Genomic DNA, 23,627 nt, shown 5'->3' on the forward strand with positions numbered 1-23,627 from the left:
GCTTCCAAGGGTCCTGTGCCTTATTTGTACGCAGAAAGAAATGCCTACTTTACCGATGCAACAGTTTCTGACCCGTTAGGTGCAAAGAGGAGTCGGGGGACAATCTGGCTAAGCCTCAAATGTGCTTGTTTTACACTCAATGAAAGCCCGGCAGTGCAGCCGCTTTGCATGTGATTTGCATTGTACGTACGTTTTACCGCGAGCGGCGTGGCAAGCTCCCGGAGAAACACTTCCGGTATCAAGACTTGACCCAGCACAGTCTTCCCCATCCCTCTGCGACCGCAAAGCCCCAAAAGTTCCAGTAAGCTCGCCACTTCCGGAACGGCAGTGTCCAACTGCTCCAACAGCGGAAGTGGCATAAAGTGCGGACTCCTTCCGGTTCCGGTCTCGCGCGCTCCAGGGTGGCAACATGAAACTGCTCACTCACAATCTCCTGAGCTCCCATGTGCGGGGCGTGGGCACGCGTGGCTTCCCGCTGCGCCTGCAGGTACTTGTACGAACGTTTGCCGCCCTGTGGCTCAGGATAGAGACACCGGGACCCGGCTCTACCTTGGTAAACCTTTCCTCCCCGCAGGCCACCGAGGTCCGCATCAACCCCGTGGAGTTCAACCCCAACTTCGTGGCGCGGATGATCCCCAAAGTGGAGTGGGCGGCGCTTGTGCAGGCGGCGGACACTGTGAGGATCCCGCCTCTTCTGTCACCCCCGGGGGCGGGCTCTGGCCCACTTTCCTGCCAGGGCGGGAGTGGTGTTTGCATGCCCGGTGACCACGTAAGCCTCCTTTCCACAGTTAAACCTGGCCGAGGTACCCAAAGAGCCCACTGAAGGTTATGAGCACGACGAGACATTTTTGAGGAAGATGCACCACGTGTTGCTTGAGGTGAGAATCCTGCCCATCATCACCTGCCGAATCCTCTGAGATGGAGGCTCTCTATGCTCAGCTTTGCCCTACTCCCCCCCTCAGGTTGATGTACTGGAGGGCACCTTGCAATGCCCTGAATCGGGTCGTCTTTTCCCCATCAGCCGAGGAATCCCCAATATGCTGCTGAATGATGAGGAGACTGAGACGTAGCCTGGCTGGTCACCACTTTGGCATTTTGTGACCGTGTGTATCTGTTGTATAGTCTGTTAACTAGGTATGTCATGTGTGACCCCGATCTCCCCCCAAGTGACTCACTGACCACCGTGTTCTTGAGCTCCATAGTATATTTTTTTTCTCATTAAAGGTTCAAAACCAAAAGCGGTTTCTCTTTGCAGCAAATATACATTAAAATAGAGTCTCTGTACAGCCAAGGGCTCTGGGCCCCGGCTTGCCCCATGGCCCTGCGCCTCCCTGGCCAAACCCAAAAATAAATATAGTGTTATTGCTCTGCAGGGCATAGAGGCAGTGCTGTCCCCCACCCCTGGAGGTGGGAGCTGATAGGGGTCCCTGGCCACCCCAGGGGTCCAGGGGCTGGAGCCTGCTTGGAGTTATTGCTTCAAGGGGGGGCACTAATGCCCAATGCGAATGAGGAGAGGAGCGAAGGGACAGGGGCCTTTGCTTTCCAAGCCCCCCTCTGCTCTGGAGAGGAGGTCGGATTAAGCAGCAGCAAAGCATCACCCACTGGGAGACTGTGGCCTCCATCCCCTTCCCTCCCTGAGATCAGTTTCTGCCTCCCACACATCCCCTGCAGCCCCCTATGGCTTCCGCAAGGGCCCCCGGCACTCTTGGGGGCACGTTATGGCTTGCAAGGGGCAGCACTGTGCCCACACCTGGGCATTCACTTTCCTGGCTTCTGACAGCCCCCTAGAGGGGGGAGGGGAGGGCATGAAGCCTGCTCCCAGGGGCGGATGGCATTGCCCTGGCCCTGCCAGCAGGCTGTGGCACTGCCCAGACTCCAGCTTTGCCCCCTTGGGGCTAATACCCCATGCTGGGCAGATCCTGCCAGCCACCCCACCCTGTCCCACCCCTTGCCTCAGTCCATCATGGCCTCAAGCATTTCCAAAAACAGCTTGTGCATGGGCACCTTGCCCTCCAGCTTCACCCCATAGAAATGGGCCAGGACTTTGCCTGCTGTCTGGCGGAGGAGTGGCAGTGTGAGCAGCAGCCTGCCTGCCCGCCTCCGCTCAGCACCCCCTCCAGGGCCAGCCCGGCCAGCTTCATACTCCAGCAGGGCCTCGTGCAGGGCTTCACGCAGCTGCTCCACAGCCTCAGCATCTTCAATATGCACAGAGTCTAGGAGGGGAGAGAGGCATTGGCTGAGGTGACTAAAGGGCAGTTGGGCACCGCTGGGTGGGGTGATAGACTTCGCTGCTCTGCCTGTGAGCCAGGGCCCACCCTTTCTCACCTGTGGCCACCTCACGACCTCCACACATCCCCTTCCACTATTTCCTTGTCAGCACAGTGCTAGGATGTTGGCTTACTTGGTGATTTTCAGTAATTAAGCCCCAGTTGTCCTTATCTACAAAAAGGGACCGTGCACCATCACTGACAGTTGGGGGGCCTTATGGGGAGAGCTGCATGTGTCTGGATACTCACCAGAATTGGCAAGGGCCAGCGCCTTCAGCAGGACGTACTCTTCCCGCTCCAGCCGCAGTGCTTGCAGCCGCCGCACCAGCTGCAGCAAGGCTGCCCCTAGATCCCCCAGGCCAGCTGCCCGTGCCCCCTCTTCATCCAGGACCAAGTCCTCAGCAAAGGCCAGCTCGTCCTGCAGTGGCAGTGAGCGCTGGGCCACACCCAGCACCAGCACCTCCATCCACACACTCTGCAGTACTGACATCTGGTCAGACAGTGACAGTGAGGAGAAGCCTGGAGGGCAGGGCAGATAGGACAGGTCAAGAATGCAGCAGGCTCCAATGTGGTCTACCTGTCTGGGGATGCTGACCACCAGACCCTTTACCTGGGATGCTCTTGGCCCAGCTGATGGTGACCACTATTTCTCGATCAAAAAGGTCACAGAGAGTGGCCACGGCAGGGAGGTGTCCATCGGGGCTTGCTGGGTCAGGCATGGCGTACAGCTTCTCAGGCTCAACCACCAGCAGGTGAGACACCAAAGCATTTACTGGGGCTACAGTGACAGGTACAGGACCAGAGTCATGAACACAGATCCGGCAGACCTCCGGAGCCCCTCAAGAGCCCAGGCATTTCCCTCTGGCCCTCCTTGAGCATCGCTGCTAAGCCAGAAGCCACAGTGCTCGCTTCCTAAGAGAGAGGCTGTGAACACTAGAAAATCTCTCCCTGAGGCTTGGGTGGTGTTTACAGACAGCCCCAGTCTTAACATTTAGGAGGCCCTGGTTCCCCAACACCCTAAAAGAAAGAAAGAATCCCTCTCTACTGATTTGTTTTGTCAACTTGACCCATACATATCTCCGGGAAGAGGAAATCTTAACTGAGAAAATGCCTTGAGTAATGATTGATGTAGAAGAGCCCCATCAGCCTTGGGCGGTGTCATTCCCAGGCAGGTGGGTCTCAGCAGTGTAACAAAGGCTGAGCAAGAGGATTAAGCCAGTAAGCAACCTTCTTCCATGGCCGCTTAGCAGCTCCTGCCTTGAGTTCCTGCCCTGACTTCCCTCAGTGATGGACTGTGACCTGAGGGTTGTCAGCTGAAATAAACCCTTCCTAAGTTGCTTTAGGTCATGGTGTTTATCACTGCAACAGAAACCCTAAGACATTGCCTTCCTGGGCAGGCTTCCACCTGGGTGTCTGACCTGTGTAGTAGTTTACTGTCCTTGAACACACTATACAGCCAGCTATGACCCCAAACTCCCAATCCTGGTTTGCCTCCTGAGTGCTGGTATTAAAGTGTGCATGATGTATGCAGTGATAAGGATCAAACCCAGGGCTGCGTCTTCAGTTCATGAAGACATTTTCATAATTTTCTTTTGGGAAGAAATGAAAGAAGGTAAGACCTGGGTCCCAGGAAATATAAGGAAACCAAACAGGCCTCTCCAATGGCTGCCCCACCACCACCCCAAAGCTTAGGAACACAAGGTCTCACCTGTCTTCCGGGGTCCTCCAGCTACTGCCAGAGGACCAGTAGGGAAGGGGCCTGGGAAAGGCAATGGGTCCACCTCTGGCCGCCGCTTGTACTTCTGTCGCCCACCCCGGACACGGTCCAGACGCACGCCTTTGATTATAGAGCCAGACTGTGTTCATGAAATACTTGCCCCACAGAGCCCTACTTCCCCCCCACCCCCAACCTCCTGGACCACCCCCATCTCCCCCAGGCACTGCCCAGCGCTCACCCTCCTTGAGCATGCCCACCCGCAGGCACTTGGTGAAGCGGCAGGCCTGACAGGCCTTGCGTCTCCGCTTGGTGATCTCACACTCATTGGAGGCCGGACAGCTGTACTCGATGCTCCCTGCCAGGAAGAGGCAGGGCTCCAGTGGCAGCCTCCCAGAGCCCGGAGGGGGCCCAGATGACGGGAGAGCCCTGACTCACCCCAGGCAAGCACCAGTCTGGGGGTATGGGGAGGAAGGGAGAGCAGGATGCCATGAGCAGGGCAGAGAGGGGAACAGCCACTGGGCTGGGGGAACCCTGCTTGGGTGAGGCAGAGCCCCAGAGGTCAAGCTGCATACATGCCCTGAAATCCTACTTCTGGGCTCCTCATCTGCTGCCAAGGGCCACAGTGCCTTCAGGCCAAACCCAGGACTCCACTGAGTCCTCAGCTCCCTTGCCTAAAGCATCACATTCTACTCACAGAAACCCTGCTGTCTTCCTTTGCTTCCAGGACAGGCTCTCCTGGTCCTCCACCCTCTAGTAGCCCTATGGTTTAGGACAGGCTCTCCTGGTCCTCCCACCTTCTGTCAGCCCCTAGGGCTGTCCTACTCTCACTCTCTCTACCTCCAAGACCTTCAGGTTTGCGTCTCTAGCCTGAACAGTGGGGTGCGCTACGTGCAGTGGGCCCCAGGATACCCTGAGGATCCTTCAGTCCACCCTGCTGTACAAAAACTCCACCTTTGTCAAGCCTGCAACCACCTTCCACTGCTCAAGAAACCTGGGGAGTATCTTTCCTTCCTCTTAACCAATATCCAAACCACTGGCAGTGTTGGCAGTCTCACCTTCTTACCCACCAGAACCAACCTGACCTGTCACCATTGTGGTTCACTAAGCTTCTGCTGTCTCTATTCTCTGCATAGGAGCAGTATCCTAAAGGTTCTCACGGCCCAGGACAACCATCTTTTCTAATTTTGATCTGTACTGCATACTCCTCAGACAGGGTCAGCCTCAAGGCATTCTGTTCCCTGTCTGAGCTCTGGCCCTGACAGCCACATTTGCTCCCTTACCTATCACCTTGGAGAGGCCTTTCCTGAACATCTTGTGACAAATCCGTCTCTGCAGCCACTTCTGGCCTGCAGAAACCCTCAGGCCTTAACACCATCTGAGACATAACACGTGTGTTCGGTTACCCTGTGGCTTTCAGCTTGTTTTGTTTTGGTTGGATAGCTGGGCTTTCATTTGTGAGTTTCACACCTTAGCACAGGCTAGTCTTGACTTGGCAACAAACCTGCATCAGTCTCATGGGCATAAGCCACCATACCCGGCTGTTTGGCTTTAAGTTTTTGTGGGATTGTGTGTGGTTGCATGTACATGTGGATATGTATGTGGAAGCCCTGGGTTCATGTAAGGTGTCTCCTTCAGTGGCTCTCCACTTTTTTCCTTCTGAGACAGGGTCTCACTATGGAGCCTTTGTTGGCCTTAAATTCACTATATTAAGGCTGGCCTCACTTCTGCCTCCTGAGCATTGGGATAAAAGTGTGCCCAGTAAGCCTCACTTCTCTTTATATTTTGAAACCAGGCTCTCTCACTGAACCTGGAGGTCACCAACTCAACTAAAGTGGCTCAAACCTGCTGATGGTGCTTCTCAACATGAGACTTTTATGTGAATACCAAGCATCTGATTCAGGTCCTGTTGCTTGGACAGCAGACACTACCAAATGTGCCATCTCCTTAGCCCCTGCCCCTTTTTTGAATTAGTGTTAGATGTAGCCCAGGCTAGCCTCTTAACTATCAAATGCTAAAATCACAGGCATGTGCCACCACACCAGGGAAGACAGTGTCTTGCTATAGCCCATGTGTATTCCATATGTAGTCCAAGTTGCCTTGAACTCATAATCCTCTTGCTTCAGTCTCTCAAAGGCTGGCATTAGACGAATGCCATTGTGCCCTGTGTGTTCTCTCTCAACTTACTCAGGGTCAGCTTGGCTCCAGCTTTCCCCAAGGCAAATCCTAAAGCCTGATGTGAGTAGCTGCCCATGGCCCCCTCGGCTTCACAGGGCTGTCCCAAGGACCAAAGCACACAAGGAGCCAGCAGGCCTTTCATGCTTCTCTCCTCCTATAGCCCGCAGGGCTGCTACACTCAGCTAAAGATGCCTCCTCAGGGAAGCCGCCCTGCAGCCCTGGGCCTGCTCCTTGCCTTCCAACACATGCTACAAATCAGACAGGACAGTTCTGACCAAGTCAGCTTCACCTCCCCAGCCTCAGTCCCAGATATGTCTGGAACACAGGCCAGGGTAGTAAAGAGCAAAGGACAATCTGGGTGCTAGGGCACCCGCCTGTAACTCAAGGGAGGAGAATCTTAAGATGGAAGCCAGCCTGGACTGTGGGAACTTATCACCTGTGGCTTATTTATGTATTTATGTGTTTGAGACTTGGGTCTCTCTTTATAGCTTTGTCTGCCCAGGGTCTTCCTGTGATCAGGGTAGCCTCAAATGAAGAGAGATCCACCTGTCTCCGCCTCCTGAGTTTCAACTGTGATCTTGATCTTATATACTTCCTATCCTTTTTTGTTGTTGTTGTTGTTTTTGTTTGTTTGTTTGTTTTGGTTTTTTAAACAGGGTTTAACTGTGTAGTCCTGGCTATCCTAGAACTCACTCTGTAGACCAGCCTAGCCTTGAACTCATAAAGATCTGCCTGCCTCTGAGTGCTGGGATTAAAGGCATGTGCCACCACCACCCCAGTGTTCTTCCTACTCCTAATACCTATGAGCTCTCAGTTTTCCTAACTGTAAAGCTGGCATGATAAAAAACACATACTTGAGTGTAGCTCATTGGTGTGGTGTGTGGTTAGCATTCTTGAGGCCCTGAGTTCCATCACTAGCAATCTCCCTCACCCTCCAAAATAATCATACTTTAGAAGGTGGGTTGAGAAAATGTAGCCAGCGAGAGCGAGAAGAAAGAAAAATGAATGAGGGTAATTTACAGCATTTAGGTTTAGCGCTGTCAGAGGAAGGTGGATGGGAGGCACCTCACTCTGGCCAGCAAGAAGCAGTTTAGACTGGTGCACTTGAGCCAACTCAGAACTCACTAGTAACCAATCATGGCTACACATTAACACCTTTAATCAAAATATTTGGGAAGCAGAGACAGGCAGATCGCTGTGAATTCAGGGCCAGCCTGGCGTACAGAGTGAGTTCCAGGACAGCCAGGGCTACACAGTGAAACCCTGTCTCAAAACAACAAAAACCGCACAAAATACCTCACTGGAATGTCACTATTAGTGGTCCAAAGTCCAAGTCACTATTGATACAGAGGCAGCAGTCTCAAGTGTAAGAGCTCAGCTCTGATCATGCACCAAACACCAGGGCTGTCGCTTTCTCCCCGAGGACGGGGGAGCTACAAAAGCCTCCCTCTGCTTCGGCTCTCACCACTGGCCCTTTCACAGGGTTGCAATGGGGGGCTGAGATCCTGAAGGTAAAAGGGGGCAGTACCTAGCACAGGCCAAACACTCAAGAAAAACAATGTTCTAAACCGGCTGAGGCCTGGCAAGATGATTCAGTAGGTAAGGGCACTTGCTGCCAAACCTGAGTTCAATCCTCAAGTCCCAGATGGTGGCTGCCAAGAAACTACTGCCCCAAGTTACCCTCTGACCTCTAACGTACAGTGAGTGCAGGCGCACAAGCATACACAAGGAAGATTTAAAATCCGCTACAGTGGTGTCTGCCTGTAACCATGGCACTCCTGGGAGTCTGAGGCAAAAGAATGGAGAGTTCTAGGCCTGGACGACACATTAAGTTCCAGGCCAGCTACATAATAAGATAATGTCTCAAAAGAATATTTTTTTTTTGTAAATTATGTTATAGCCTCAAAGTAACCAATAGTTGCATAAAAATAAAAGGCCAGCCCCAGAGAATGTTCACATCAATATTTTCATCTTGTCCTCAAATTCTTACATGCTCTCCTGGGTGAAAGAGAGAGAGAAAAAAAATCAGTGGCTGAAGAGTGGAAAACCCTATGTTTTTAAAGCTGGATGCTAAATTACAACAAACCTTTATCAGTTACCCATTAAAAACCTTCCCTAAGTTGGTAGTGTCATGCTTTGGAGGAATCAAGAAAAGTGATTCTGTGCTGAAATGGGGATTAGCAGGCAGCTACTAAGAAAGTCAGGAGCAAAGTTTTGTAACAGGTCATCCTGGCTGATATCCCATTCCAATCCAATCTGGCAACCTATGCTAATAGCTTTTTGTGTGTGTGTGTGGGGGGGGGATTCTCTGAGACAGGACTTTTCTGTGTAGCCCTGGCTATCCTGGAACTCACTCTGTAGACCAGGCGCCTGCCTCTGCCTCCAGAGTGCTGGAATTAAAGGCATGTGCCACCACTGCCCAGCCTTTTTTTTTTTTTTTTTTTTGAGAAGGATGAAGGATCAACACTTTCACATAGCCCCAGTTGGCCTTCAACTTACTATGTAGTTAATGATGATCTTGAGTTTCTGATGCTCCTAATTCTACCTCCAAAGACCTGAGAGTTTTAGGTGTACATCACACCTGGTTTATATGGTGCTGAGGACAGAAGCTAGAGCCTCCTTCAAGCTCCACAAGCATTCTACTTAACTACAGCTACATTCCCAGCCATCATGCCTCTTTAAAACAATGATGTCCCTCAGAAGTACAAGGAAATTCAAACTCCAGACTGCCAACCTCAAGCAGCACCAGACAGGCTCAGGGCCTCTGCATGCAGCACTGTACCAGCTGGAAGGTGCCAGGCCCAAAGGGTACAGGGCAAAGGGCACAGAAGCAGGGGATGGGGTAGGGGCTCACCCTGGATGGTCCTCTTGAAGAAGGCTTTGCAGGCCTCACAGGATGCCACACCGTAGTGGTAGCCGGAGGCCACATCCCCACAGACCAGGCAGAGGCGCTTGGGCAGAGAGCTGAGCACCAGCTTCCCACTGCCCTGCTCTCCAGATCCTGCCCCCTCCCCATCCTCCTCCTCCTTGTGCCCTGGAAGGCAGCGGGCTGGAGCTGGACCCGGGGCCAGGGTCACCTGGGGTTCGGTCTCAGTCTCTGAGGAACCCTTTGGGCTGTCAGGGCTGGCTGGCTCTGCCTTGATGTAGAGAGGCTCGATGCCCACCACCTGGCTGGACATGGTGCTGGTCACCTGCAGGGAAAGACCATCAGGGTCACAGGGAGCACCCTGCCACATGGGTTGGGCAACACTGGGCCTGGGCCAGGCTTTCAGGCTCAGCCAAGGAGAGGAAGGAAGCAGAGTCCAAGGAAGGGCTGCCCATGAAGACGGCCCCCAGCTGTCGCCATGGGAACAGAGCCTCTGGGGCCAGTAACTGACAGCAGGTCCTCCTCTCGGGAACCTGGGAGAGGTTTGGCAAGTCTAGCTCCCACCCAAGCCAGGAGCAGGAGTTAACCTCGACCTGCAGGGAGCTCTCAACCCCCGAACATAAGCATGATACCTCTTCACAGTTTTCTCCAGATATTGGGAGGGCTCCATCTACGTGCTCCCAAGTACTGGGTACTGAGGAACCGAGGGGGCGGGGGTGGGGGATGTGGCCACTCTCTCAGGAGTTTCCACATGTCAACACATGCTCACTCTCTCCTCTCACACATGGCCTTTAACCAGTCAGTTCACACATACTCCCAGCAAAGGAGCACACTCATAAGCAGACTCACATTAAAGTCTGATAATCACTCTCCAGACTCCTGTGAGAGAACCTCTCACCTCTGACACGCTACCCCCTCCTGCATTAGCAATCCCAGGCCGGCCACGCCGTGTAGGGCGCGGCTCCACCTCCTTGCACCCCGGGCCTGCATGGTTCATTCTTAACACTCCAGCTGCCGCAGAGTCCACCACCTCCCGCGACCTCCGGGGGTGGCCCCCCAACCTGCGCACACCTATGGAAGTTGCCTGAAGTTACTTGTCTCCCCTCCCCCACTGCCCGCGGGGGACTTCTATCAGGTTATCAGGAAGTAAGAAGAGGCGACAAGGAAGAAGTTCTCCCCCGCGCTACGGTGACCTATGACCCAGAGAAACGGGTGGCCGAAAGCCCCTGCAAGCGCCCCCACGTGGCCTCTAGGGCCCCTTTCAACCCCAGCCCACCCGAGGACTCCCGCAATGCTCAAGGATCAAGCTGAACGCTGCCCGGGGGCTCGCTCCGAGGCCGATACTAACCCGAGGCCAGGACCCGAAGCTAGTCCTGACCCGGCCGCCACCGAGCGCGACCCCGCCCGCAGCCCGCCCCCCGCCTGCTCTCGCACATGGCCCCCGCCGCGCCCGCCCACCCCCGCGGCCGCGCTCCCCTCCGCCCCCGGACCTGGGGCTCCGGCAGGGCTGGCGGGCAGGCATGGGGGCCGAGCAGCCCGGAGCGCCGGGGTGAGCGGGGGCCGCCTCCTCCGGCCGCACCGCCCCGCCGCGCTGCGTCCCCCTCACTCGGCGGCGCCGCTGGCTGCTTGTAGGACACAAAAGGACATCGCGGCCGCTTCCTACTCCGCTTCCTCCAGCTGACAGCGGAGGCGGGGTCGGCCTGCGCATGCAAAACAGGGGGTGGGGCCAGGCGCCCTATGCTAATATAGTAAGGAGGCGGGCGGCGCCTGCGTGCCCGAAGGCCAGTGGGCGGGCCTTGGCGAGACACACGCGTGCGCGGCCGCCCCGGGGGCGGGGTCTGAGCCTAAGCTAGGCGCGAGGATGCGGAGCCAGAGCGGGGAGGAGCCGGGGCGCTTTGGCGTCACGGAGGTAGGCGGTGCTCCGCCTTTCAGGAGTGGGCGTGGTCTCTCAATGGACTCTACGTGCGCTGAACGTGTATGTAAATGAGAGGGCGGGTTTGTATTGCTGCATATGCATGAGGGGTGGGGCCTAACGGAGGCGCTACTCCCCCCCCCAACCCAATGTTGATGGGACACTTGACAGACTTGGTAGGCTAGCACATCTGCGGACCCTTAGGTTAGAGGAAGCAGACCTAAAACAGGCCAGTAGCCTTGGTTTGCGAATTCCTGGGAGGCTGTGCTGATGAGAGCCGAGCGGAGAAAACTCAAGGTCACTGCGGTGACCGAATGAAGGTCACAGGGAAAGGCGGGGCCACGTGCGTCCGCCTCACGCAAGCAACCACGCACTGATTCCGGAACCATGCCTAGACTCTTTAATTTCTCTAGGGCTCAAATTCCATGCAGATGGGGTCGAAGTTGGGTCTGGGGGACGGGACAGGGCACGGGGCTGACATCTCGTCGGCCACCTGAGCTGGAGGTTCACACAGCCGTGCAGTTGAGCCTTCTGTTCCGGCGCTTCTTGAGCTCCTCGATGTACCCCTGCAGCTGTTTCGTCATGAAGTGGTTCCTGCCAATCGTGGACTTATACGCTAGGAAGAGGACAGAGCTGAGTGCAGGGCCGTAAGCAACCTCAAAGGTTTTTCCTGTCCCACAGTGTGATTTGAGGAACCACAGGTGATACGATGTGGCAATCAATGCTGGGTTTGGGTCTTTGTTAGTATGGAGAATTTTGGATCTCCTAGGTGCTATGTGAAGAACGGAAGCGAAGAAGGCTGAAGAAGATGCTAAAAGCCTGAACCGAGAGCAGTGAGAACCAGCCTCCTCCTGGCCCACCCACTCAAACTAACCATGTGGCCCTTTCTTCCCTCTATATGCTCCTATATCATAATCTGGCTACCCAGATAATTCAATATCCAATAAATTTACCCAAATGATCCAGATGTGTCACAGCTCCCCCACCTGGGAGTGAAGCAAAACTAAACAAAGGCTCTCTGTCATTACACTGGACACGTGGAGAAAACAGACCCGCTAGAAAGGGACTCTTTTTAAGTCTTCTGAGTCTCCTGTGCCTAGTGTCTTGACTTTTAATTTTTAGGGAGCCCTTGGAGTACTTTTGAGTGCTAATGGGATCTGACAAGACATACACATCCGGAAACTCCACTCCCGCAGCCCCAGGCCCTGCCAAAGCCACCAGGATATTCTGTGAAAGGTAGGGTGTGGGGTGCTCACTGCCGAGGGCTTTGTTGAGAATGTCCAGAACTTCATTCTCCATGAGTTCCATCAGGGGCAGGGGCAGCTGGAAAACAACCAAGGGACCCCAGTTCTGTCTGGAGCTGAAATGCTCCCCACGTGACCTCCCCAGCCTACCTGCCCCGCTCTCCTGAAACCTGCCCCACTCTGCCACTCCTACAGGCCTCAACCTGCCCACCTCCTGCCCACTTCCCGCCCCAGCAGTCTCCTGGCCCCTCTAACCCTGTTCTGCTGCTCTGTCCAGTAGGCTTGATGTGGCATTTGCTTTGACAGACTGTCTGATGACTCTGAACCAGACTTTACTGGAGAAATGAAAAGATAAATCTGTCATCTTCAGGCTCCTGGGTCTGCCCGGAGCACAGTTGTTAGTGGGTGGGCGCATGGTGGGGGTGGGGTTCTCAGATTAGTTCCAGGTACTGCCTTTTGAAGACCATATGTGACACTGGTTTCAACCGTGGGCTTTAGAATCCTACCCAACAGGGATCCAGAAACAACTGTCCTACTGTTTGAGGCTTGGAGACTCTTTTTGATTCATCACCTGTAAATGGAGTCATAGCAGTTCCCTCTTATGAATTGTGTGTCCTGTGTTAGGTGTGTTGTTGAAAATTGAACCCAGGACCTTGTATAAGCTATGAAAGAACTCTACCAGTCAGCTGCGTTCCCCTGCCTGGAATGGTCTCTTGTGGCAGGTATGATGTGGGAAGGCTACAGAAGTCCTATGTCCGATATATAACAAGTTCAGCAGATGTCAATTGCTATATTGGTATTTAGCTTGTTTGGCTAGATAGGTTCTCTATGTGGACCACTATGTGGACCTAACTGTCCTGGAACTTGATGTCTACACCGGGCTGGCTTGGAACTCACAGATATCCACCGGCCTCTACCTCCCTAAATGCTGGGAACAAGGGCATACACTTCCATACCTGGGTTGTTATCAGTGCTCATTCCTTGATGAAGGTAGAAATGGAGGGGACAGAGGATGGGCACACAAAGCTCAAACAATCCTTGGCATACTGGAATATATACTTAAAAATGTTTTTGACCAAGTGAGACATAGTAGTAAATGTGTGTAATCCCAACACTCCAGAAGATACCGGGAATCCAAGGTCATCTTGGGCTACATATATAGTGAGACACACACACACACACACACAACTATTGACCAAAAGAGACACTTCAAAACAGCCAGATCCAAGCGAGGAATGAACTGTCTTTTCAGCTGGCGAAGTGATGAGGAAATTAAATGCACATGGGAGGGAGGCTCGGACTGCAGCTCAGTGGGAGAGGACGTTCCTAACCTGGGTGACGTCCTCGGTTGGACTCTCCAGCGCCACATTCAACAAATAAGAAAACCACCATGTCTTCACTGCCCTGTCTGCCTGCACTCCTTTCCGTGTTTCTTGGGTTCCTCGTAGTAGGACACCTTCCCGGTAGGGGGCGCCCAAAGATTGGGTGAGTTGAAGCGTAAAGATTCCTACCTGCACCCACTCCCAAGAAATCCCAGAAACTTGGGATTCTTAGGGCTTAGCCCCGTTTCGCGGGAAGGGAAGTTAGCTGACACTCCGGCTATCCCCACCCCTGTGGCACACCACCGCCTCCTGGAGACCACACTGACCTAAGGAGAGCATGGATTCTTCACGCTCCTCTACGACGCCCGGCGACCTTCTACCGTGCAGCAACAGCCCTAAACGTGCTTGCTGCTGGATCTCCTCTGGCTTGAGGTTGAGGTTCTCCTTCATAGAAATGGTCTGGCTGTACCTGTGAGGCTTGCTGTCTTTAATCTCCTCTTCGAAGTCCTCGCAGATGTCTGACACCGACACGTTTGTCATCGTGGTCATCGTGATCGTGCTCCATAGGTTACGGAGGACACCTCCGAACAGGTTCGATCTGATGGAGCTGTGGCGATGGTGTGCGTGTTTGGGCGCAGGCTGCGGGTCACACACAAGGAAGGAAGCCAAGGAACTCGGGGTGCTGGAGAGGGCAGGGATGATGGGCTGGAATGGGGCCTCTAGGGGAGCTGCCGAGCACCCAGGCTACTCTGGAGGCCTGAAGGACTCCTAAAGTGCGTCTGGGCCCCGGGAGGCTCGGGCAGACTTCTTACTTTGAGAGGGGTTTCCTCCATCGTTCCCGCACCAACGGACCAATCTCCACAGGGCTCAGTCGAGAAGGGGGTGGGGGAGTCACGCTCCAGGAAGGGGGAGGAGCAGAGTCTCCTCCAGGATAGAGATAGTGGTCTCGCGGGAGGTGACTTCGAACTGCAGATGTCAAGACTTTAAATTGCTCCCACACCCAATATTGATGCCAAGATTGAAGATGCCCCGTCCAGTTCAGTTCCTAGTCCGGCTCTCCTTCAGGCTCTGAGTACCTAAGCTCAACCAAAAGGGCCAAGACTTGACCTGTGTGGGTAACCCAGCGATGGCAGCGGGTTGACAACTCCCCCCCACACACACACACATTCACAGTGGCACGAGAAAAGCCCTCGCACACCCACGCGGGTCCCAGCAGCACTCTCTCGGTGGTGCAGTTTTCTTTTATTGATGCAGGTTCTGAGGCACAGTTATGAGGTGTGAGGGACAAACCCGGCCAGGGCAGGAGATAGAAAGTTTTGGATGGTGGGATTTGGAAGTGGCTGGAACCAGCAGGGGAAGAGCGGTGGCATTTGGCAACCCTTGGACTCCTCGCAGGGTTGCGATCGCGTGGAACAAAAGAGGGCTCTTTGGTCAAATAAGCCAGGCATGCCTGAGCATCAAGCAAGAACGAAGCCCCTGGCGGGGCGGCGCGGTCCCGGCCAGAGATCCTGCCCCTACACCGGAACGGCCTTGTCTCGGAGACGCGCAGGACCCCGGGGTCTAGCGGGCTTCCTGGGGGGGTTGGGACGGCGACGACCCCGGGGCGCACGAGGCAGGGCGCAGCCGCGCTCACTCTGCGTGTCTGAGGATTCATCGATAAAGGCCAGATTCTCACTGGGGTAATCCAGAGCTGAGGCAGTGGGCGGGGAAGGCGTCTCGACCTTCTCTGGGGGAGCTGGGGATCCTGGTCTGGGGGCTGACTCTACAATTCCAGGCGGTGCGGGCAGAGAGGAGGGCAAGAGGGCTTGCTCCTTCTCTGGCGGTGGGGTGCTGGACCCGGCTAGCTGTGTAACTCGTGCTGTCACTGTGCCGGTCCAGCTAGCAGCCTGCGCCGTGAGGCCACCCATCTGCACAGAGAAGAAAAGGTGTCCGCTTACCGCAACGCCGGAAGCTGCCCCTTCACCAATCGCATCCACCTTTTCCTCTAACCCTAGAACCTCAGCCTAAGAATGACCCAGAGGCACACTGTCTTCCTGCATTGGCCCGGAGCACCCCTTCCCCACGAGCCTTTCTAGAAAGCTCCAGTTTTGTGTGGGCCTTCACAGCCTCTCTGTAGTCGGCTAGCAAAATGCAGGTTTCAGATAAACTGCAGAATCAGTATGTCTCATACAATATTTGGGGCAGATTTTAAAATTGTCTTCGTCGTTTTGTCTGAAATTCCCCTGTAACTGGCCTTTCTTGTTTTGCTGTTTTTGAAACAGAGTCTCATTCTAGAGCCCAGGCCAGTCTGAACTCTGGGGAATCCTCCTGACTCTGCTCTGCTACCAAGTGCTGGGATTTACAGACACCACCTCGTCTCTCTGAATTTTTATTTGCTAACCCTGGCGACCCTATCTGTTCATGAAGGCCGAGGTTGTGCGATGTCTGGCAAACCTGAAGTTGTCCCATGTTCTGGTAGCGCGTGCTCGGGGTCTCAGTTTCTGAGAAGCCCACATTTTGGAGGGGAGCTAGGCTGATCAGGGCTGCTAAGGGCGCCCCACACAGGTGACATGCAGAGCGCATGCGCGGCGGAAAAAACCGACCCTGGAGCTCGTACCTCTGCCCGCGTGCGGCGGGACACCGCTCGCAGCCAGTTACCGATGGTGGTGAGCACGGAGGCGAAGTAGGCTAGGCCAAACAAGATCCAGAACCACACCAGGGGCTGATAGGCTGGAGAGTCCTGACTGGTGCCATCACCTAAACGGTTCACAGGGAGGGAAAAAGTAAGTGGATGGGGGCAAGAGGCAAGCGTGTGAGCCTCTGGTCCACAGCGGGCTTTCTGCACCTTGCTGAGACAGTGCCCCTCCCCAGAAAAAGGGAGTGTGCCGGAGTGTGCAGTGTGAGTGTGTACAGGCTGTAATTGTGTGTGATAAGAGCAGGCAAGAGGTGAACTTCATCTATGTGTGACCATGCACGGGACTCGGGCAGCAGGGGCTGCCTGCCGGAAGGATGTATGGTGCGTGCGGTCCGTGGTGGGAATGGATGCTCGGGCAAACGTCCCAGAGGGGCGTATAGGCGGAGTGCAGAAATAAAGGGCTTAAGGGATGTGCTGGGCGAAGTCAGCCTCACCGGGCACAAAATCGCCAAAGCCCACGGTGGTGAGTGTCACTATGACAAAGTAGATGGCTTCCAGCTTGCTCCAGCTCTCCATATAGGAGAACACGAAGGTGGGAGCGAGGACAAAGAGCAGGCAGCCAATCAGCAGGAAGAGCACCGCAGACAGGATCCTCACCACCCCTGGCGGCACGTGCCACTTCTGTGGGGAGGGGTGGTAGTTAGGGCCACTGAGATCCGGTCGCCTCCAGTTCCATTCTCCCACCCACTACCCTCATTCTGGCGCACTCACATGCTGAGGACCTAGGGAAGAGGACCCTATGAGGGGGCATAGTGCAGCTCACCAAGAAGATTGCTTCGATGTGACCGATGCCCCGGCGCAGAGAAGAGCCCAGCCGGTCCCCGACTCCCGCCAGCAGCATCCCGAACAGCGGGATCCCCACCAGTGCATAGAAGATGCAAAAGAGACGCCCGGCATTTGTGTGTAAGGCTGTATTGCCATAGCCTAGATAGAGGGGACAGGGCAGAGAGTCTAGGCTCCACCTGGTACCCCTTGCCTCTCCCTGCACCTTCCCCCACAGGGAAACTCCTTGCCCTTGCCTCCCTCCACATGCCCCATCTCCTCCCCCACCGATGGTAGTGATGATGGTCCCCGAGAAAAAGAAGGCTCTGCCCAGGTTCCAAGTTGATGAGTAGTTGCTGCTATTGGTCCAACTGGTTTCTGGGTTTGCACCCCCTCCCAGGGTGTCAGCCACGAGCTGCAGGACAAGGCGCACAAGAGGAACCTTAGTCCTTCCCTCCAGCTGGCTAACTCCCAGCCCTCTCCCTTTAGGTACTTTATTGGCTCTGTAGCTCTCTCTCCTTCCCTCCTCTGTGGTTTTAGTTTCTGACAGTGTCTCTCACTCCCTCTACCTAAGGTTTTTTGTTTGTTTGTTTGGTTTGTTTTGTTTTGTTTTGGGGTTTTTTTTTGTTTTTGTTTTTGTTTGTTTTTTTTTTTTTTTTTGGTGATTGGTTGGTTTGGTTTTTTGAAACAGCATTTCACTATGTATCCCAAGCTGCCCTGAAACATGGTGAGTAGTCCAGGCTGGAACTATTGATCCTTCCTGTGTCAGCCTTCCAAGTGCTGGAATTACAGGCATAAGCCACCATAACTGACTTCACATGAAAGAATCCCAATTTTACAGCGAGAAGCATAAATACCAGGATGCCCAGACTCTAATCCTGGCAACCTTGAGCATGGTGCCTTAGTTTTCTCCTCCGTCACATGGGAGTGATCGTCAGAACACCACTATCACGGATCCAGCTGAAGAATAACCACTTCGTATTTGCTGGGTAACTTCCCACATGGGTAGTTATGACCTGTGAGTTCCAGCTGCTACAGACATCCCCACTGTCACTGCTCCTGAGGAAACTGAGTCTGAATGTGTGGCCTTTAAAACAATGTATTGAAAGGTGAGGTCTTCTCTACAGAAAAGTTTACATATCCCATTTTGTGGCCAATTTTAGGATGCTTATATGTATGCGCTCAAATCCATCTGACTTCATGCGGTGCCCAATAAGCATGACTGAAGAAGCCAAGTACTAGCCTTTCCTGCCTGCCTGCGGATCCTCCAGGGGAAGAGTCTGTGTCTGGAAAGAGCTTGCTTGCATCAGAGCACCAGAAAAGGATGTGAAGGGGACACCCTTCCCCGAATTAAACAAGGAGAGAATCCACAGGGAAGTTCACAGCCTGTCTCACATCCCTGATGACAGTCCCCATTGGCAAGACCCACTTGGATTTCACCCTCCCTAGAGTAACTGCTGCAAACCCTCAAGGCTCTGCTTCGTCCAAAGGAGAGTCTAGACTCTGTAGTCCAGCATTTATTTATTTATTTATTATTTTGAGGAAATGCCTCATGTGGCCTAGGCTAGTCTCTTAACTCACTTCTAGTCAAAGATGGCCTTTAACTCCTGGTCTTCTACTAAGTGCTGGAATTCTAGGCGTGAGCTACCCTGACCAGTTTTTGCATTGCTGGAGAGCTAACCCAAGCCTGCAGCAGGCTAGGTAAGTACTCTACCAGCTAAGCCACAGCCCCTCCCCACTCTCTGTTGGAGGTTTGTTTGATTTTGTTTTGAATGATGGGGTCGGGTCCTATTCAGTAGCCCAAGCTAACCCGGACCTCATAACAATCCTCCTTCCTCAGCCTGCAAGCTGAGATTACAGGTTTGAGCCACAAGCACTTTTTCCAAACTAGTCTCAACCTTTTCCCAGGTTCTGATTTTTTGCACCCCAAAAATACAGCAACCTTCTTCCCAGATTTTCTGAGGTGGTGTCATTTTCTATAATGATGATTTTTGAAATAAGGATGTGAACTGTCTGATTAAAAGTGATTTAACTTTTTTATATGTCTTTTTTTTTCTTGCATGTATGTATGTATGTGTATCATGAGCACGCTGGTGCCAACAGAGGCCCGAAGGAGGTGTCAGGTTCTCCAGACCCACTGGATGCTAGGAACCACAGTCCCACAGAAGAACAACAAGTGCTCCAAACTGCCTAACCATCTCACCAGCCCCAGTAAGTTAATGTTTGGTTTTCTTGAGACATGGTTTCTCTATGTAGCCCTGGCTGTCCTGGAACTCACTCTGTAGACCAGGCTGGCCTCAAACTGAGAGATTCATTCACCTCCCTCTGCCTCTTGAGTTCTAGGCTCCTGATTTAATTTTTATTTTGCAACATTCCCCCACATCCTCCAAATCTTTAATCATCCAGTGTATTCAAATCTTTGTTTCAAATGATGCTGCCATCTCCAGTGTCTGCTCCACACTCTAAGCTTGCTGGCTTCCACACTGTTGTTATGCTGTCCCTAGGCTTGGGGGTTGTTTGCTTCCACACCCTAAATTCTGTCCCTCTCACTCAGTACTTTCCAACCGCTGGCTCTTCCCAAAGCCTCTGCATCTCCCTCAACTCCCAGCACACAACCCAAGGCCCAGCAACCAGCAGGTGCTCAATGAAGAAGGAAGAAAATTTCCTTCTTTGCCCACTGCTTTCTACTTGATCTGTCTATCCCTGATCTGCTCCTTGGATGTGAAGCCCTCCAGGGAGAGGCCCCATCAGCCTCACCCCATTGTTTGCAGCTCCCCACACATAGCACACATAGGTGTACAATTGCTGCAGGACCCACTAATTCCTGGTGTGGAAGAGAAGCAAAGCGCCAGTCACACCCTCTTCCAGGTTCCCTGTCTCTCCTTTTCTTCTCTCTCATCCCAGAATAAAGCAATTCCATTGTGAAGATAAATAGGTCAGGCTCCCTCCCTCTCTCTGCCCTGTGGTCTGGCCAGGCGCACTTTCCACCCAGCCACTTCTGAGCAGATCTTGTCCTGATTTCTGCAAGTGGGAGAGATGCATGACTCTACCCTGATCTTGGCAGTGGATCCTGCCACCTTAAGAATCAGTTGGGGTGCTGAGGCTTACATGCAGACCCTCCACAAAGAACAGTCAGGGAATGAGGGATACTCTTCTGTCAAGTGAGCAGTACGAGACTTCCAGTATGACAGCTTTCCCAACAGTGACACAGGGGCTCACTAACTGGACCCACGCAAGCTGAAGTCCCAGAGCTTCCCTTAGGGGCGGGATGGAGGCCGATCAAAGGCAACGTAGAACACCCCTTGCTTGACTGGTAAGCATGAGTCCTAAGGAGGAGGGGCCCCTAAATTGGCATCCACAGTGGTATGAACAGAAGCCCTCCTGAATCATCTGTTACTTGTTTATGTGCGAACTTGGGAGCACGGGAGGGGGGAGGTTTTCACAGTGTTCTCACTGAAAAAATGCATAGGAACTGGTGTGGGAGGAGCAGCCAACCTTAACAAGTAAAAACTCTGCAGGGGGCCAGGTGTGGTAGCTCAAACCAGTAATCCCAGTGCTCTGGAGGTTGAGGCAAAACAAGACAGCCCAGAGTTCGAGGTCAATTTGTGTGGCACCGTGAGTGCCAGTCCAGTCAGGTCTACAGAGCAAGCTCCTGTCTCAAAAAACCAAAAATCATTACCAGGGTCATATTTAAATCAGGCCGTTTAGCTGAAAGTCACATGTGACTGAGCGTCCAGGATTTGGTCTGGTGACCTAATGGTGTCTGACCTGCGCAAATTTAGCATCCCACCTGCTCCAGCCATTCATTTGTCCATCTTCCCTTCCTCCTGCTCACCGCCACACAGGGAAGACGACATTCCGGGAGCACAGCCTGGTGCCAGCCAAGACAAGCAACAGCATGGCCAGCATACTGCAAACAGACACCGGGACCCCAGCTCCTGCTCAACAGCCCTGGGGGAGATGCCAGGACCTACCCTGTCCTCAGACAAACATGCGTGTCTGGAAGCAGCGCGCTGAGCACCCCGCTGCTGGCCAACCCTGCCAACCCACCTTGATGAGCCCCTCCAGGGTCTTCGGGCTCACACATGGATGCTCCTTCAGAAACTGGTCCCGGCCATCCTCCAGCTCCTTCTGCACCTGCTGCTCATGCGGCTGCTCCAGAGCCTGGAACACTAGAGCCCCAGATACCAAGTAAAGCAGCACGAGGGCCAACAGGGCCAGGAGTGTGGTGCTGCGCATGGCCCTTCCAGAGGCAGGTCCAGCTCCGCTCCCTGTTTGGGGAGGAGCAGAAGGGGACTCCTGGGGAGCAGTGGTCACTGCAGGCCAAATCAAGAATGATGGGGTCAAGAAGAGATATGACATCCACACCCTCCTCCTCTATCTTAGACACCCCTCCCCCCAAGGTTTTGGAGCCCCTAGCTTTCCTGTTCATACTGTGTACACGCACGCACACACACATCCTCTGGCCTGACACCTGGTTCTAGGTACTAACACCTAGGCCTCCCCCTCCATCCTCCTTCTTACCTCCCCGGAGGAGCCATCAGGAGAGTGGGAGGAGGAAGGAGACACCACCAGGCTGGGTGAGTGAGAGAGTGTGGGGAGTTGTGAGGAATAGGGAGCCTGCCTTGGAGAAGACCATGGGAAGACCAGGGTGTTCCAAGGGAAAGGGGGAGGAGAGGCTGGAGAATGGGAGACAGGAATAGCAGGTCCGTACTTGGCTCTCCCACTGCGGCTGTGGCAGCCTCCTCGGATGCATCTGTCCCCTCCTTCCTTTCCCGAGTCCAGTCTAGCAGGGATCAGCGGGGTGGAGCTCCTCCAGGGTCCCTACCCGCCCTCTGGGCTTTCGAGGAACCCCGAGGCGGATCTGGCTGCAGGGTAGCAGCTTGGCCCAGAGCCAGGGAAAGGAAAGGTGGGCCCCGGGCTCCCAGAAGAAACGAGGCACAGGGTGGGAAGGGCAGCATGAACACAGCAGCCCACAGGACAGCTGTCACCTAGGGGGCAGCGGGAGATGGCAGGTGCGCGCACACGTACATACACTGCCCGCTGCACGCGCCCACACTCCACCCTGCGGCGGTAGCTGCGCGCTGCCCAGGCTGCATGCACAGCACTGCACCGTGCTCCTGCAGACCCCTGCACAACCCGACACCGCGGCACCATGGGCGTCCCCATGGGCGTCCCCGCCCTGCCGAGCTACCCTAGAGGTCCATGAGCAGGAGTGCACACACGCGCGCGCGCGCGCACACACACACACACACACAGAGGTCCCGCGTGACACCGCACGCCAGCCGCTTGCTCCCACCACCTCCCCCGCGTCCTTACGCCGACGCCTCGGAGCGTGACCGGTGACTGGACGCCCGATCGTACCACTCGAAGACATCCGTGCGCCGCGGCTGGGCGTCCGGCCCTGCCGGCGGCCTCCCAGCTCCCGGGGCCTGGGATCCACATTCCCGCGCCTGCACCGCACTTACTGTCTGCCCCCACTGTGGCTGCGGTTTTGGCTGCGGCCAGGTCTCCCGCGCTGCCTCGAGCGGCTGCGGGCTAGGCTACGGAGGTGGCGGCAGCAGTCCGGGGACTGAGAGGGCGGCCGTCTGGCTGGGACACCCCCCTCCTCCCGCCGTCAAAAGCCCCCCTCCCTGGGAGCTTAACCCTACCAGAGCTGCGTCCCCCTACGTGCCGCACCCTCGCCACCGGCTCTAACTGCCAACCGCCTTGCACCCAGCCCTTTACCTGAAGCTGCAGCCTCTGGGTTTCCCAATCCTAGCCTGTCCTGGCCAGTGAGTGGCAGAAGAGCAAGAGAAGGGTCGACGCCGAGTCCAAACTTCCAGGCTGGAATCGGAGCCCCAGAGCTGCCCTAACCTGGACATCAGCTGGCCCTGGGCTCCGGACAGCCGCCACACTCATCTCCTGGAATCTTCTACATCTATTACTGGACTGGGAAGAGCCCTCATTTCTCCGCCCATGGGGATAGTCTGGTCCTTCGGCTTGGCACTTGGGAGGGACAGGCCCTTAGGGAGAAAGGGCAATGTGGGGGCGGAAGGTGGGGAGATCACTTTGGGGCCACCTGGATGGGTTGGGTCCCAGCTCTGGGAAGTCACTGATGGAGTACCTCTTGTTCCTCTGGCTGCACCCCCCATCTCTGATTCTCACCGCCCCCCCCCCTCCGGAGTCAGCCCCAGGGGGCCATCTGCTGCCTGCTAATCCCAGCAGGAAGAGTGCTAGCATTTTCTGAACAGCTAAGGCTGGGTCCTATCCTGTCTTTGCCGTTCCCTGTTCATGTTCATAGCCATTCCTTTACCGATCTCCGAAAAGTCTCTCCTGTAGCATTCTGAGATCCTATGCCCTGGCGGTCAGTACTTTTGTTGTTGTTTTGGGTTTGGAGGCGGGGTTTCTCTGTGTAGTCCTGGCCATCCTGGAACTTACTCTGTAGACTAGGGTGCCCTTAAACTCAAGAGATCTGCCTGCCTCTGCCTCCTGAGTGCTGGGATTAAAGGTGTGCGCCACAATGGGTCAGGTTTAGCAGTGAGGTCAGTACTTTTAAGCCTAGAGTTTAAGGTGAGACCACCCCAGATGGTGGGGGGCCAGAGCAGGGTACCAAACTCTCCAGAGCCTTTCTGTTCTCACTTAAGCAAAAGGGTGATTACCTAACTGTGGGTGCAGATTGCAGTATTTAAGAGGTCAGTGTTTTTTT

General features: G+C 54.5%; 4 protein-coding genes and 2 long non-coding RNA genes across 16 annotated transcripts; 3 read left to right on the forward strand and 3 right to left on the reverse strand.

Moving 5' to 3' along the window:
- The first annotated feature begins 207 nt into the window (after window positions 1-207).
- Trmt112 (tRNA methyltransferase activator subunit 11-2) lies at window positions 208-1,238 on the forward strand. The gene is made up of 4 exons (XM_021642269.2): window positions 208-487; window positions 575-676; window positions 789-878; window positions 963-1,238. Exons 1-4 carry the CDS (start codon window positions 410-412, stop codon window positions 1,068-1,070), a joined length of 378 nt encoding a protein of 125 aa, XP_021497944.1. The 5' UTR covers window positions 208-409; the 3' UTR covers window positions 1,071-1,238.
- Esrra (estrogen related receptor alpha) lies at window positions 1,187-10,713 on the reverse strand. Its single transcript, XM_021642267.2, has 7 exons — window positions 10,516-10,713; window positions 9,014-9,350; window positions 4,223-4,339; window positions 3,976-4,104; window positions 2,878-3,045; window positions 2,517-2,786; window positions 1,187-2,213 (listed from the first exon to the last, which is right to left on the reverse strand). The coding sequence occupies exons 2-7, from the start codon at window positions 9,336-9,338 to the stop codon at window positions 1,954-1,956; spliced, it is 1,269 nt and encodes a 422-aa protein (XP_021497942.1). The 5' UTR covers window positions 9,339-9,350; window positions 10,516-10,713; the 3' UTR covers window positions 1,187-1,953.
- A 730-nt stretch (window positions 10,714-11,443) lies between these two features.
- Window positions 11,444-14,586, reverse strand: Catsperz (catsper channel auxiliary subunit zeta). The gene is made up of 5 exons (XM_021642304.2): window positions 14,316-14,586; window positions 13,830-14,142; window positions 12,437-12,516; window positions 12,194-12,260; window positions 11,444-11,553 (listed from the first exon to the last, which is right to left on the reverse strand). The coding sequence occupies exons 1-5, from the start codon at window positions 14,334-14,336 to the stop codon at window positions 11,444-11,446; spliced, it is 591 nt and encodes a 196-aa protein (XP_021497979.1). The 5' UTR covers window positions 14,337-14,586.
- On the forward strand, window positions 11,533-13,580 carry LOC132654699 (uncharacterized). Its single transcript, XR_009592392.1, has 3 exons — window positions 11,533-12,173; window positions 12,806-12,903; window positions 13,434-13,580. It is a non-coding gene; the product is annotated as an uncharacterized LOC132654699 (long non-coding RNA).
- A 120-nt stretch (window positions 14,587-14,706) lies between the features above and the next one.
- Window positions 14,707-23,204, reverse strand: Kcnk4 (potassium two pore domain channel subfamily K member 4). 11 transcript variants are annotated; one of them, XM_060385519.1, is made up of 7 exons: window positions 22,259-22,562; window positions 20,990-21,255; window positions 17,228-17,354; window positions 16,941-17,101; window positions 16,612-16,798; window positions 16,100-16,239; window positions 14,707-15,410 (listed from the first exon to the last, which is right to left on the reverse strand). In XM_060385519.1, the coding sequence occupies exons 1-7, from the start codon at window positions 22,314-22,316 to the stop codon at window positions 15,018-15,020; spliced, it is 1,332 nt and encodes a 443-aa protein (XP_060241502.1). In that variant the 5' UTR covers window positions 22,317-22,562; the 3' UTR covers window positions 14,707-15,017. The 11 variants fall into 11 exon arrangements, with proteins under 11 accessions (XP_060241502.1, XP_060241524.1, XP_021497929.1 ...); XM_060385541.1 differs by lacking the exon at window positions 22,259-22,562 and adding an exon at window positions 22,667-23,204 and having other exon boundaries at window positions 14,712-15,410; window positions 20,990-21,210; XM_021642254.2 differs by lacking the exon at window positions 22,259-22,562 and adding an exon at window positions 22,667-23,203 and having other exon boundaries at window positions 14,712-15,410.
- On the forward strand, window positions 16,156-20,924 carry LOC132654703 (uncharacterized). The gene is made up of 3 exons (XR_009592397.1): window positions 16,156-16,265; window positions 18,103-19,150; window positions 20,785-20,924. It is a non-coding gene; the product is annotated as an uncharacterized LOC132654703 (long non-coding RNA).
- Window positions 23,205-23,627: the final 423 nt, after the last annotated feature.

This window comes from Meriones unguiculatus, chromosome 1 (genome assembly GCF_030254825.1).
Source record: "Meriones unguiculatus strain TT.TT164.6M chromosome 1, Bangor_MerUng_6.1, whole genome shotgun sequence".
NCBI lineage: Eukaryota > Metazoa > Chordata > Mammalia > Rodentia > Muridae > Meriones > Meriones unguiculatus.

Bases quoted from the DNA above. Each gene is read 5' to 3' on its own strand.
- Trmt112 (XM_021642269.2), top strand. From the start codon at position 410: ATGAAACTGCTCACTCACAATCTCCTGAGCTCCCATGTGCGGGGCGTG. The intron at 677-788 runs GTGAGGATCCCG...TCCTTTCCACAG, and splicing joins TTGTGCAGGCGGCGGACACT to TTAAACCTGGCCGAGGTACC. The intron at 879-962 runs GTGAGAATCCTG...TCCCCCCCTCAG, and splicing joins TGCACCACGTGTTGCTTGAG to GTTGATGTACTGGAGGGCAC.
- Esrra (XM_021642267.2), bottom strand. From the start codon at position 9,338: ATGTCCAGCCAGGTGGTGGGCATCGAGCCTCTCTACATCAAGGCAGAG. The intron at 4,105-4,222 runs GTGAGCGCTGGG...CTATAATCAAAG, and splicing joins GGTGGGCATGCTCAAGGAGG to GCGTGCGTCTGGACCGTGTC. The intron at 2,787-2,877 runs GTAAAGGGTCTG...CCTGCCCTCCAG, and splicing joins CTGGGCCAAGAGCATCCCAG to GCTTCTCCTCACTGTCACTG.
- Catsperz (XM_021642304.2), bottom strand. From the start codon at position 14,336: ATGGAGGAAACCCCTCTCAAA. The intron at 14,143-14,315 runs GTAAGAAGTCTG...TGTGACCCGCAG, and splicing joins TGGAGGAAACCCCTCTCAAA to CCTGCGCCCAAACACGCACA. The intron at 12,517-13,829 runs GTCAGTGTGGTC...TCATTTCTCCAG, and splicing joins AGAATCCATGCTCTCCTTAG to TAAAGTCTGGTTCAGAGTCA.
- Kcnk4 (XM_060385519.1), bottom strand. From the start codon at position 22,316: ATGTCTTCGAGTGGTACGATCGGGCGTCCAGTCACCGGTCACGCTCCG. The intron at 21,256-22,258 runs GTAAGGACGCGG...TTTGGCCTGCAG, and splicing joins TCACGCTCCGAGGCGTCGGC to TGACCACTGCTCCCCAGGAG. The intron at 15,411-16,099 runs GTACGAGCTCCA...TTCTCTGTGCAG, and splicing joins CCCGCCGCACGCGGGCAGAG to ATGGGTGGCCTCACGGCGCA.